General features: G+C 49.7%; 1 protein-coding gene across 1 annotated transcript in view; it reads right to left on the minus strand.

Annotated features, from left to right (window-relative positions):
- Nucleotides 1–14046, minus strand: part of tmem178bb (transmembrane protein 178Bb) — a 155705-nt gene that overhangs the window by 17808 nt on the left and 123851 nt on the right. Inside the window, exon 4 of the mRNA XM_090201386.1 lies at nt 5097–5234. Within this exon, the coding sequence (XP_090057512.1) occupies nt 5097–5234 (138 nt within the window). The remainder of the gene's footprint in view (nt 1–5096; nt 5235–14046) is intronic.

A 14046-nucleotide genomic window follows, 5' to 3' on the forward strand; every position in this document is an offset into this window, starting at 1 on the left:
TACCCTGAACTATAGTCACTGTTACTAGTCTCCCCTCAGTACCCTGCCCTGAACCTTACTCACTGTTACTATAGTCACTGTTACTAGTCTCCCCCAGTACCCTGAACTATAGTCACTGTTACTAGTCTCCCCCAGTACCCTGAACTATAGTCACTGTTACTAGCCTCCCTCCAGTACCCTGCCCTGAACTATAGTCACTGTTACTAGCCTCCCCCCAGTACCCTGAACTATAGTCACTGTTACTAGTCTCCACCCAGTACCCTGAACTATAGTCACTGTTACTAGTCTCCCCCCAGTACCCTGAACTATAGTCACTGTTACTAGCCTCCCCCCAGTACCCTGAACTATAGTCACTGTTACTAGTCTCCCCCCAGTACCCTGAACTATAGTCATTGTTACTAGTCTCCCCCCAGTACCCTGAACTATAGTCACTGTTACTAGTCTCCCCCAGTACCCTGAACTATAGTCACTGTTACTAGCCTCCCCCCAGTACCCTGAACTATAGTCACTGTTACTAGTCTCCCCCCAGTACCCTGAACTATAGTCACTGTTACTAGCCTCCCCCCAGTACCCTGAACTATAGTCACTGTTACTAGTCTCCCCCCAGTACCCTGAACTATAGTCACTGTTACTAGTCTCCCCCCAGTACCCTGAACTATAGTCACTGTTACTAGTCTCCCCCCAGTACCCTGAACTATAGTCACTGTTACTAGCCTCCCCCCAGTACCCTGAACTATAGTCACTGTTACTAGCCTCCCCTCAGTACCCTGAACTATAGTCACTGTTACTAGCCTCCCCCAGTACCCTGAACTATAGTCACTGTTACTAGTCTCCCCCAAGTACCCTGAACTATAGTCACTGTTACTAGTCTCCCCCAGTACCCTGAACTATAGTCACTGTTACTAGTCTCCCTCAGTACCCTGAACTATAGTCACTGTTACTAGCCTCCCCCAGTACCCTGAACTATAGTCACTGTTACTAGTCTCCCTCAGTACCCTGAACTATAGTCACTGTTACTAGTCTCCCCCAGTACCCTGCCCTGAACTATAGTCACTGTTACTAGTCTCCCCCCAGTACCCTGAACTATAGTCACTGTTACTAGTCTCCCCCCAGTACCCTGAACTATAGTCACTGTTACTAGTCTCTCCCCAGTACCCTGAACTATAGTCACTGTTACTAGCCTCCCCTCAGTACCCTGAACTATAGTCACTGTTACTAGTCTCCCCCAGTACCCTGAACTATAGTCACTGTTACTAGTCTCCCTCAGTACCCTGCCCTGAACCTTACTCACTGTTACTAGTCTCCCTCAGTACCCTGCCCTGAACCTTACTCACTGTTACTAGTCTCCCTCAGTACCCTGCCCTGAACCTTACTCACTGTTACTAGTCTCCCTCAGTACCCTGCCCTGAACCTTACTCACTGTTACTAGTCTCCCCCAGTACCCTGCCCTGAACCTTACTCACTGTTACTAGTCTCCCCTAAGTACCCTGCCCTGAACCTTAGTCACTGTCACTAGCCTCCCCTCAGTACCCTGCCCTGAACCTTAGTCACTGTTACTAGTCTCCCCCAGTACCCTGCCCTGAACCTTAGTCACTGTTACTAGTCTCCCCCAGTACCCTGCCCTGAACCTTACTCACTGTTACTAGTCTCCCTCAGTACCCTGCCCTGAACCTTACTCACTGTTACTAGTCTCCCTCAGTACCCTGCCCTGAACCTTACTCACTGTTACTAGTCTCCCCCAGTACCCTGCCCTGAACCTTACTCACTGTTACTAGTCTCCCCTAAGTACCCTGCCCTGAACCTTAGTCACTGTCACTAGCCTCCCCTCAGTACCCTGCCCTGAACCTTAGTCACTGTTACTAGTCTCCCCCAGTACCCTGCCCTGAACCTTAGTCACTGTTACTAGTCTCCCCCAGTACCCTGCCCTGAACCTTAGTCACTGTTACTAGTCTCCCCCAGTACCCTGCCCTGAACCTTAGTCACTGTTACTAGTCTCCCTCAGTACCCTGCCCTGAAACTTAGTCACTGTTACTAGTCTCCCTCAGTACCCTGCCCTGAACCTTAGTCACTGTTACTAGTCTCCCTCAGTACCCTGCCCTGAACCTTAGTCACTGTTACTAGTCTCCCCCCAGTACCCTGAACTATAGTCACTGTTACTAGTCTCCCTCAGTACCCTGCCCTGAAACTTAGTCACTGTTACTAGTCTCCCTCAGTACCCTGCCCTGAACCTTAGTCACTGTTACTAGTCTCCCTCAGTACCCTGCCCTGAACTATAGTCACTGTTACTAGCCTCCCCTCAGTACCCTGCCCTGAACTATAGTAATTTCTCTGCACTTACTATAACATCAGTAAAACTGTGTAACAATCAATCAACTTGAATCTGACCTGGCCACAGTAATCTGACCTGGCCACAGTAATCTGACCTGGCCACAGTAATCTGACCTGGCCACAGTAATCTGACCTGGCCACAGTAATCTGACCGGGCCATTTGGGTTGCAGACCTGGCCACAGTAATCTGACCGGGCCACAGTAATCTGACCGGGCCACAGTAATCTGACCTGGCCACAGTAATCTGACCTGGCCACAGTAATCTGACCTGCTTTATTCCCTCTGTTTTTCTTCATTTCTATTGTAACCATCTCTCTCTCTGTCCCTCTTCCTCTCCATCCCCACTCTCTCTCTCCCTCTCCCCCCCCCCTCTCTCTCTCTCTCTCTCCCCCCCCTCTCTCTCTCTCTCTTGTCTCTCCATCCCCTCTCTCCCTCTCCCTCCTCTCTCTCTCTCTCTTTCCCTCTCTCTCCCTCTCCCCCTCTCTATCTCCCTCCCCCTCTCTCTTGTCTCTCCCTCCTCTCTCTCTCTCTCCCCCCTCTTTCTCTCTCTCTCTCCCCCCTCTTTCTCTCTCTCTCTTCCCCCTCTTTCTCTCTCTCTCCCCCCTCTTTCTCTCTCTCCCTCCCCCTCTCTCTCTCTCTCTCTCTCCCCCTCTCTCTCTCTCTCTCTCTCTCTCATCTCTCCCTCCCTCCCTCTCTCTCTCCCTCTCTCTTTCCCTCTCTCTCTCTCCCTCCCTCTCTCCCCCCTCTCTCTCTGTCCCTCTTCCTCTCCCTCTGCCCCCCCCCCTCCCCTTCTGCCGTGCATGACATTATTAGTGTGATGTTACCGCCACTGTCTCCCTGTGTGTGTGTGTGTGTGTGTGTGTGTGTGTGTGTGTGGGGGGGGGGCATAGAGAAGGCAGGCTGTTAATCAGAGTCACCAGCACTACTAATGAGAGTTCCCTCAGCACCTCCACACCACACAATTAGTTCTCTATGTGGCTGTTGATGCTATGCTCTTTCACAGTAACCCCCCCTGAGCTGGTGCTATTCCCGTTCACAGTAACCCCCCCTGAGCTGGTGCTATTCCGGTTCAAAGTACCCCCCCCTGAGCTGGTGCTATTCCCGTTCACAGTAACCCCCCCTGAGCTGGTGCTATTCCCGTTCACAGTAACCCCCCCCTGAGCTGGTGCTATTCCCATTCACTTCAACCCCCCTTGAGCTGATGCTATTCCCGTTCACAGTAACCCCCCCTGAGCTGGTGCTATTCCCGTTCACAGTAACCCCCCCCTGAGCTGATGCTATTCCCATTCACAGCAACCCCCCCTGAGCTGGTGCTATTCCCGTTCACTTCAACCCCCCCTGAGCTGGTGCTATTCCCGTTCACTTCAATCCTCCCTGAGCTGATGCTATTCCCATTCACAGCAACCCCCCCTGAGCTGGTGCTATTCCCGTTCACAGTAACCCCCCCTGAGCTGATACTATTCCCGTTCACAGCAACCCCCCCTGTGTGTAGTGTGTAGGGCGCTGTCGGTGTGTTTAGAGTCGGTGTGTATAGAGTCGGTGTGTATAGAGTCGGTGTGTATAGAGTCGGTGTGTATAGAGTCGGTGTGTATAGAGTCGGTGTGTATAGAGTCGGTGTGTATAGAGTCGGTGTGTATGGAGTCGGTGTGTATGGAGTCGGTGTGTATGGAGTCGGTGTGTATGGAGTCGGTGTGTATGGAGTCGGTGTGTATGGAGTCGGTGTGTATGGAGTCGGTGTGTATGGAGTCGGTGTGTATGGAGTCGGTGTGTATGGAGTCGGTGTGTATGGAGTCGGTGTGTATGGAGTCGGTGTGTATGGAGTCGGTGTGTATGGAGTCGGTGTGTATGGAGTCGGTGTGTATAGAGTCGGTGTGTATGGAGTCGGTGTGTATGGAGTCGGTGTGTATGGAGTCGGTGTGTATAGAGTCGGTGTGTATAGAGTCGGTGTGTATAGAGTCGGTGTGTATGTGTGTAAATAAGAATACAATACAAGGGTCAACTCAGATATTTAGTTATCTGAGTTGTCCTCTTACCACCGATGAGAAACAGTAATCTGTGTTGTCCGCTTACCTCCCATGAGGAACAGTAATCTGTGCTGTCCTCTTACCTCCCATGAGGAACAGTATCTGTGCTGTCCTCTTACCTCCCATGAGGAACAGTATCTGTGCTGTCCTCTTACCTCCCATGAGGAACAGTATCTGTGCTGTCCTCTTACCTCCCATGAGGAACAGTAATCTGTGTTGTCCTCTTACCTCCCATGAGGAACAGTAATCTGTGTTGTCCTCTTACCTCCCATGAGGAACAGTAATCTGTGTTGTCCTCTTACCTCCCATGAGGAACAGTAATCTGTGTTGTCCTCTTACCTCCCATGAGGAACAGTAATCTGTGTTGTCCTCTTACCGCCCACGAGGAACAGTATCTGTGTTGTCCTCTTACCTCCCATGAGGAACAGTAATCTGTGCTGTCCTCTTACCTCCCATGAGGAACAGTATCTGTTTTGTCCTCTTACCTCCCATGAGGAACAGTAATCTGTGCTGTCCTCTTACCTCCCATGAGGAACAGTAATCTGTGTTGTCCTCTTACCTCCCATGAGGAACAGTAATCTGTATTGTCCTCTTACCTCCCATGAGGAACAGTAATCTGTGTTGTCCTCTTACCTCCCATGAGGAACAGTAATCTGTGTTGTCCTCTTACCTCCCATGAGGAACAGTAATCTGTGTTGTCCTCTTACCTCCCATGAGGAACAGTAATCTGTGTTGTCCTCTTACCTCCCATGAGGAACAGTAATCCTGCCACGTACTGCATCAGTCCTCTATCCCAGCAGCATCCCAGAACACCTATCGTCCAGCCAAACAGAATGATGGCTACAGCCATGCCCATGAAGCCTGCCGTCATCCGCCGCAGGTCTGGAGAGACAGGAGAGATACAAGAGGGGAGGGTTAGCATGGTTACAACACACACACTGTAGTCCATGTTCTGACACACACACACACTGTAGTCCACGTTCTGACACACACACACACACTGTAGTCCACGTTCTGACACACACACACACACTGTAGTCCACGTTCAGACACACACACACTGTAGTCCACATTCAGACACACACAAACACTGTAGTCCACGTTCAGACACACACACACTGTAGTCCACGTTCAGACACACACACACACTGTAGTCCACGTTCTGACACACACACACACTGTAGTCCACGTTCAGACACACACACACTGTAGTCCACGTTCAGACACACACACACTGTAGTCCACGTTCAGACACACACACACTGTAGTCCACGCTCAGACACACACACACACACTGTAGTCCACGTTCTGACACACACACACTGTAGTCCACGTTCAGACACACACACACACTGTAGTCCACGTTCAGACACACACACACACTGTAGTCCACGCTCAGACACACACACACACTGTAGTCCACGTTCAGACACACACACACACTGTAGTCCACGTTCAGACACACACACTGTAGTCCACATTCAGACACACACACACACTGTAGTCCACGTTCAGACACACACACACACTGTAGTCCACGCTCAGACACACACACACACTGTAGTCCACGTTCAGACACACACACTGTAGTCCACTTTCAGACACACACACAGAAGGGTTAGGCAACGTTCAGACAGAAATAGCTACTGGAACGGTCTTGACCTCTGACCCTGTCAGGACGCCTGTCATTCAGCTACTGGAACTGTTTTTAACCTCTGACCCTGTCAGGGCGCCAGTCATTCAGCTACTGGGACTGTCTTAACCTCTGACCCTGTCAGGAAGCCTGTCATTCAGCTACTGGGACTGTCTTAACCTCTGACCCTGTCAGGAAGCCTGTGATTCAGCTATTGGAAGTGTCCCAACGTAACAGTCCTAACCCCTGACTCTGTGAACAGACTACTGACGACACAGCAGAGATAGAAGATCAACTGTAGCGTCTACAGAAGACAAATGTAGAAATCTGTAATGTTGCTCGTATCAGATCTCCTGACATTATGACCTCACGTCCTTATACCGTATGTCCTCACTTCCTAATACCGTATGACCTCACTTCCTTATACCGTATGACCTCACTTCCTAATACCGTATGACCTCACTTCCTAATACCGTATGACCTCACTTCCTAATACCGTATGACCTCACTTCCTAATACCGTATGACCTCACTTCCAAAATACCGTATGACCTCACTTCCTAATACCGTATGAACTCACTTCCTTATACCGTATGACCTCACTTCCTAATACCGTATGGCCTCACTTCCTAATACTGTATGATCTCACTTCCTAATACCGTATGACCTTACTTCCTAATACCGTATGACCTCACTTCCTAAGACCGTATGGCCTCACTTCCTTATACCGTATGACCTCACTTCCTAATACCGTATGACCTCACTTCCTAATACCGTATGACCTCACTTCCTAATACCGTTTGACCTCACTTCCTTATACCGTATGACCTCACTTCCTAATACCGTATGACCTCACTTCCTAATACCGTATGAACTCACTTCCTAATACCGTATGAACTCACTTCCTAATACCGTATGACCTCACTTCCTTATACCGTATGACCTCACTTCCTAATACCGTATGACCTCACTTCCTAATACCGTATGACCTCACTTCCTTATACCGTATGACCTCACTTCCTTATACTGTATGGCCTCACTTCCTTATACCGTATGACCTCACTTCCTAATACCGTATGACCTCACTTCCTAATACCGTATGAACTCACTTCCTTATACCGTATGACCTCACTTCCTAATACTGTATGATCTCACTTCCTATTACCGTATGACCTCACTTCCTAATACTGTATGACCTCACTTCCTAATACCGTATGACCTCACTTCCTAATACCGTATGATCTCACTTCCTTATACCGTATGACCTCACTTCCTAATACCGTATGACCTCACTTCCTAATACCGTATGACCTCACTTCCTAATACCGTATGATCTCACTTCCTTATACCGTATGACCTCACTTCCTAATACCGTATGATCTCACTTCCTAATACCGTATGACCTCACTTCCTAATACCGTATGACCTCACTTCCTTATACCGTATGACCTCACTTCCTAATACCGTATGACTTCACTTCCTTATACCGTATGACCTCACTTCCTTATACCGTATGACCTTAGTTTGTCTATACTATTTCAGGATAACACCTTGAGCTCCCGCTGCTGGTGTGTGCCAGTCCGTGAGCATGTTTTTACGGGCTGAGGAAGAATGATGTGGGGAGAGGCCCGTAGAACCTTGACGGGCAAGCACCAACGCCCTCTAGGTAATCTGTCCCACAGTCCCACAGGGCCCATAAATACTCTACCTATCAACAGTCCCATGTCTGCCCTAACTGCCCCAGAGCAGAACAAATAGAGAGCGAGAGAAAGAGAGAGAGAGAGAAGGTGGGGCAGGGAGAGAGATGGAGAGAGACAGCAGCTAAAATGCATCTGGACGTAAGAGAGTAAGATATGATCTATTTAATATGATCTATAATCATACTATTTCATCAGGATTCTTCTCAGCTTGTAGTTCGAATTCAACTGGACGGATCTCAAACTTCAAAAACGAGCCTCACAGGATGAACCCAGATGTCATTGGGCCCCCGAGTGGAGCAGTGGTTTAAAGGCTCCCGAGTGGAGCAGTGGTCTAAAGGCTCCCGAGTGGAGCAGTGGTCTAAAGGCTCCCGAGTGGAGCGGTGGTTTAAAGGCTCCCGAGTGGAGCAGTGGTCTAAAGGCTCCCGAGTGGAGCAGTGGTTTAAAGGCTCCCGAGTGGAGCAGTGGTCTAAAGGCTCCCAAGTGGAGCAGTGGTCTAAAGGCTCCCGAGTGGAGCAGTGGTCTAAAGGCTCCCAAATGGAGCAGTGGTCTAAAGGCTCCCAAGTGGAGCAGTGGTCTAAAGGCTCCCGAGTGGAGCAGTGGTCTAAAGGCTCCCGAGTGGAGCAGTGGTCTAAAGGCTCCCGAGTGGAGCAGTGGTCTAAAGGCTCCCGAGTGGAGCAGTGGTCTAAAGGCTCCCGAGTGGAGCAGTGGTCTAAAGGCTCCCGAGTGGAGCAGTGGTCTAAAGGCTCCCGAGTGGAGCAGTGGTCTAAAGGCTCCCGAGTGGAGCAGTGGTCTAAAGGCTCCCGAGTGGAGCAGTGGTCTAAAGGCTCCCGAGTGGAGCGGTGGTCTAAAGGCTCCCGAGTGGAGCGGTGGTCTAAAGGCTCCCGAGTGGAGCGGTGGTCTAAAGGCTCCCGAGTGGAGCGGTGGTCTAAAGGCTCCCGAGTGGAGCGGTGGTTTAAAGGCTCCCGAGTGGGGCGGTGGTCTAAAGGCTCCCGAGTGGAGCAGTGGTCTAAAGGCTCCCGAGTGGAGCAGTGGTCTAAAGGCTCCCGAGTGGAGCAGTGGTCTAAAGGCTCCCGAGTGGAGCAGTGGTCTAAAGGCTCCCGAGTGGAGCAGTGGTCTAAAGGCTCCCGAGTGGAGCAGTGGTCTAAAGGCTCCCGAGTGGAGCAGTGGTCTAAAGGCTCCCGAGTGGAGCAGTGGTCTAAAGGATCCCGCGTGGAGTAGTGGTTTAAAGGCACTGCATCTCAGTGCAAGATGCATCACTACAGTCCCTGGTTTGATTCCAGGCTGTATCACATCCGGCTGTGATTGGGAGTCAAATCAAATCAATCAAATCAAATTTATTTTATATAGCCCTTCGTACATCAGCTGATATCTCAAAGTGCTGTACAGAAACCCAGCCTAAAACCCCAAACAGCAAGCAATGCAGGTGAAGAAGCACAAGAAGTCCCATAGGGTGGCGCACAGTTGGCCCAGCGTTGTTCAGATTTGGCCGGGGTAGGTCATCATTGTAAATAAGAATTTGTTCTTAACTGACTTGCCTTGTTACCTAAAAAAATTGCATCTAGTTATTCATCACAGGTCTGGAAGCAATCATAGACTCATACAAGGGGGGAGAGATTGAGGAGGGGGGAGAGATTGAGGAGGGGGGAGAGATTGAGGAGGGGGGAGAGATTGAGGAGGGGGGAGAGATTGAGGAGGGGAGAGAGATTGAGGTGTGGGGAGAGATTGAGGAGGGAGGAGAGAGATTGAGGAGGGAGGAGAGAGATTGAGGTGTGGGGAGAGATTGAGGTGTGGGGAGAGATTGAGGTGTGGGGAGAGATTGAGGTGTGTATGTAAATGATGCAGGTGCAGATATCATCCTCTCATCAGGAGAGACATTATCCATGTACACAATTATTCACCTTCTGCTGCTTCCTGCTTCCCCCAGATTCACCAGACCTGCTTCTGACACAGAGGAGTGTTGCTGCTAATTGCAGACATGTGTGTGTGTGTGTGTGTGTATGTATGTGTGTGTGTGTGCCATAGCCAGAGATCAGCTACCTGCCTCTGCCGGCCCCTTTCATCTCTAACAGAGGGGGTACAGGTTAATACCCTCCCAGACCACCTCCTTTGATCGCTAACAGAGGGGGTCCAGATTAATACCCTCCCGGGCCACCACCTCCTTTGATCTCTAACAGAGGGGGCACAGGTTACTACCCTCCCAGACCACCACCTCCTTTGATCTCTAACAGAGGGGGTACAGGTTAATACCCTCCCAGACCACCACCTCCTTTGATCTCTAACAGAGGGGGTACAGGTTAATACCCTCCCAGACCACCACCTCCTTTGATCTCTAACAGAGGGGGTACAGGTTACTACCCTCCCAGACCACCACCTCCTTTGATCTCTAACAGAGGGGGTACAGGTTAATACCCTCCCAGACCACCACCTCCTTTGATCTCTAACAGAGGGGGTACAGGTTAATACCCTCCCAGACCACCACCTCCTTTGATCTCTAACAGAGGGGATACAGGTTAATACCCTCCCAGACCACCACCTCCTTTGATCTCTAACAGAGGGGGTACAGGTTAATACCCTCCCGGGCCACCACCTCCTTTGATCTCTAACAGAGGGGGTACAGGTTAATACCCTCCCAGACCACCACCTCCTTTGATCTCTAACAGAGGGGGTACAGGTTAATACCCTCCCAGACCACCTCCTCCTTTGATCTCTAACAGAGGGGGTACAGGTTATTACCCTCCCGGGCCAGACCACCACCTCCTTTGATCTCTAACAGAGGGGGTACAGGTTAATACCCTCCCAGACCACCACCTCCTTTGATCTCTAACAGAGGGGTTACAGGTTATTACCCTCCCGGGCCAGACCATCAAAGCCAGAGATCTACCACGATGTCGTGATGTCACAGACACCAGCGTTGCGTGCTAAGCGCTCGTGGCGGGGGGGGGGGGGGGATGGCAGATGGGACGAGGGATATTGTTTATTTGGGGGGATAGAGAGAGGAGGGGTTTTTGTCAAGGGGAAGGGAGGATCGCTGACTGAGGATATGTCCCAAATGGCACCCTATTCCCTATGTACGATCCCATGGTGCTCTGGTCACAAGTAACTTTTAGTGCACTATGTAGGGAATAGGGTATAAGGTGCCTTTTGGAATGCGATCACATACGGACTCTGCTGCCATCAGAATCTCTCCTCGTCTTGTCTTGTCAAGGAGCAGGGGGCCGGTTGGCTGCTGCTGCCGTGGCGATGGGCCCGTTGGGGGGGTAATAGAGCTTCATTTCATTATCGGATGTCAACCGCCACCAGGGGAAAAAAACCACGGAGAGGAGAAATCTAATTACTACTGATAGCAGGAGGGATGGACAGTGGTGGTCGCTGGGATGGACTCTCCTCTCCCCTCCCCTCCTCTCCCCTCCTCTCCTCTCCTCTCCTCTCCTCTCCTCTCCTCTCCTCTCCTCTCCTCTCCTCTCCTCTCCTCTCCTCTCCTCTCCCCTCTCTACATTATAAGACGATGACATATGCCCCATTTATTTAGAGACAGCTTTCAACATATGCCCTGTGGTTGGTGGCTGTGTAGTGTGGTGTTCTCCTGCTGCCTGACAGTAATCCCCAGGGTATAGTGACATATGGGTGATTTACAGGCTGGCAGTAGGCTGGCCGCCACGCTGTCCCTCTAGGATCAGCCATGCAGGATCCACAGGGAGCAGGGCATTGGGACGGAGAGAGAGGACTGAAAGGACAGAGTAATAGAACAGAGGGAGGACTGGCGGTTTCCTAGTCAGTGGACAGTAGAGGGCACATCTGTCCCTGGGGGACATGGGGTCAACAGAGGGTTTCCTAGTCAGTGGACAGAAGAGGGCACATCTGTCCCTGGGGGACATGGGGTCAACAGAGGGTTTCCTAGTCAGTGGATTGTAGAGGGCACATCTGTCCCTAGGAGACAAGGGGTCAACAGAGGGAGGACTGACTATTTCCTAGTCAGTGGACAGAAGTCAACAGAGGGTTTCCTAGTCAGTGGACAGTAGAGGGCACATCTGTCCCTCGGGGACAGGGGTCAACAGAGGGTTTCCTAGTCAGTGGACAGTAGAGGGCACATCTGTCCCTCGGGGACAGGGGACAAGGGGTCAACAGCGACTGTACAGGTTCAAGGTACAGATAGAATAGCCGTGAAAAACAAAAAGTTTCCTCTTTGAAGAAGACCATCTAGTCAAAACATTAAACTTAATAAAACAACTGGAGAATCAGTTTCCTGTTTCTGTTTTCTGTTGACGTAGAGGGTCTGTGAGGTCACCCGAGGGGCAGTGTTGGAGCACCAAGCTGTCAATCAACTCTTCCAGCCAATCACCTCGCCGGTGAGGTCAACAGAGAAGCGAGACACAGAAGGGGACACCACTATTATCTGTGGTTTGTCATGTCGACTAGGGGGGGTGTGGATCTTTGCTATAAAAGATATCAGTTGCCATTACGTTGACCACTCTCAACTTTTCATTAGAGATACTGAACTGTTGAAAGTCAAATACTATTGCAAAAGCTGAATTATTATTGAAAGTGACGTTTAAGTATAACTCTGACCTGGTGTTTGCTCTCTTATCATTTGGTAATACAGGAAATTGCCACAAAAGTATACGGGTAGTTAGACCACAGACTGATGGTTATGTGTCTGGTCACGTATACTTTGATCATCATTATCGATCACTAGGAATAGCTGACATTAGCGATCTAGCTAGCTAATAGCTACTTAGGTAGCAGGCTAACGTTAGCCTACCTCAGTACAACTCTCATCTGGCTTGGACACTAGGAATAGCTGACATTAGCGATCTAGCTAGCTAATAGCTACTTAGGTAGCAGGCTAATGTTAGCCTACCTCAGTACAACTCGCCTCTGGCTTGGACACTAGGAATAGCTGACATTAGCGATCTAGCTAGCTAATAGCTACTTAGGTAGCAGGCTAACGTTAGCCTACCTAAATACAACTCGGAGGTTTTGTAGTGAAACGCCATCATGAGACCTCTGATAGTGATCTGAGTTACTGCCCTGAGGACACAGACTGCTTCAGTCTGGCTTGATAAACTAGTTGGCTAATTCCCCAGCCAAGCAGATACAACTAGCATAGTCAACTAGTCGGCTAATTCCCCAGCCAAGCAGATACAACTAGTAGAGTCAATAGTCGGCTAATTCCCCAGCCAAGCAGATACAACTAGCATAGTAAACTAGTCGGCTAATTCCCCAGCCAAGCAGATACAACTAGTATAGTCAACTAGTAGGCTAATTCCTCAAACAAGCAGATACAACTAGCACAGCAAACTAGTAGGCTAATTCCCCAAACAAGCAGATACAACTAGCATAGTCAACTAGTCGGCTAATTCCCCAGCCAAGCAGATACAACTAGCATAGTCAACTAGTCGGCTAATTCCCCAGCCAAGCAGATACAACTAGCATAGTCAACTAGTCGGCTAATTCCCCAGCCAAGCAGATACAACTAGCATAGTCAACTAGTTGGCTAATTCCCCAGCCAAGCAGATACAACTAGCATAGTCAACTAGTCGGCTAATTCCCCAGCCAAGCAGATACAACTAGCATAGTCAACTAGTCGGCTAATTCTCCAGCCAAGCAGATACAACTAGCATAGTAAACTAGTCGGCTAATTCCCCCAGCCAAGCAGATACAACTAGTATAGTCAACTAGTAGGCTAATTCCTCAAACAAGCATAGTAATTTTTTGTTGTGAAGTGAATAAGCAAAGGGCTTTGTCTTTTCTTTAGAACAAAATGCAATTTACCACTTGTCTGTTACAGGCCCTCCCAGTCAACGCCACCTCATAAGATTGGCTTCTACAGCTGTTCCAGAGATGTCCAGGTTACAGCCGAACATGCAGCATAGAGAAGACCAGCAAGGGGCCCTCATTAGTATCATGCAGACAGACATGACCTCACTGTGAACATTCCTATGACTGGAACAGACAGACATGACCTCACTGTGAACATCCCTATGAATGGACCAGACAGACATGACCTCACTGTGAACATCCCTATGAATGGAACAGACAGACATGACCTCACTGTGAACATTCCTATGAATGGAACAGACAGACATGACCTCACTGTGAACATTCCTATGAATGGAACAGACATGACCTCACTGTGAACATTCCTATGACTGGAACAGACAGACATGACCTCACTGTGAACATTCCTATGAATGGAACAGACAGACATGACCTCACTGTGAACATTCCTATGAATGGAACAGACAGACATGACCTCACTGTGAACATTCCTATGAATGGAACAGTCAGACATGACCTCACTGTGAACATTCCTATGAATGGAACAGACAGACATGACCTCACTGTGAACATTCCTATGACTG

Source organism: Oncorhynchus mykiss, chromosome 15 (assembly GCF_057628025.1).
Source record: "Oncorhynchus mykiss isolate SJ-2025 chromosome 15, ASM5762802v1, whole genome shotgun sequence".
NCBI lineage: Eukaryota > Metazoa > Chordata > Actinopteri > Salmoniformes > Salmonidae > Oncorhynchus > Oncorhynchus mykiss.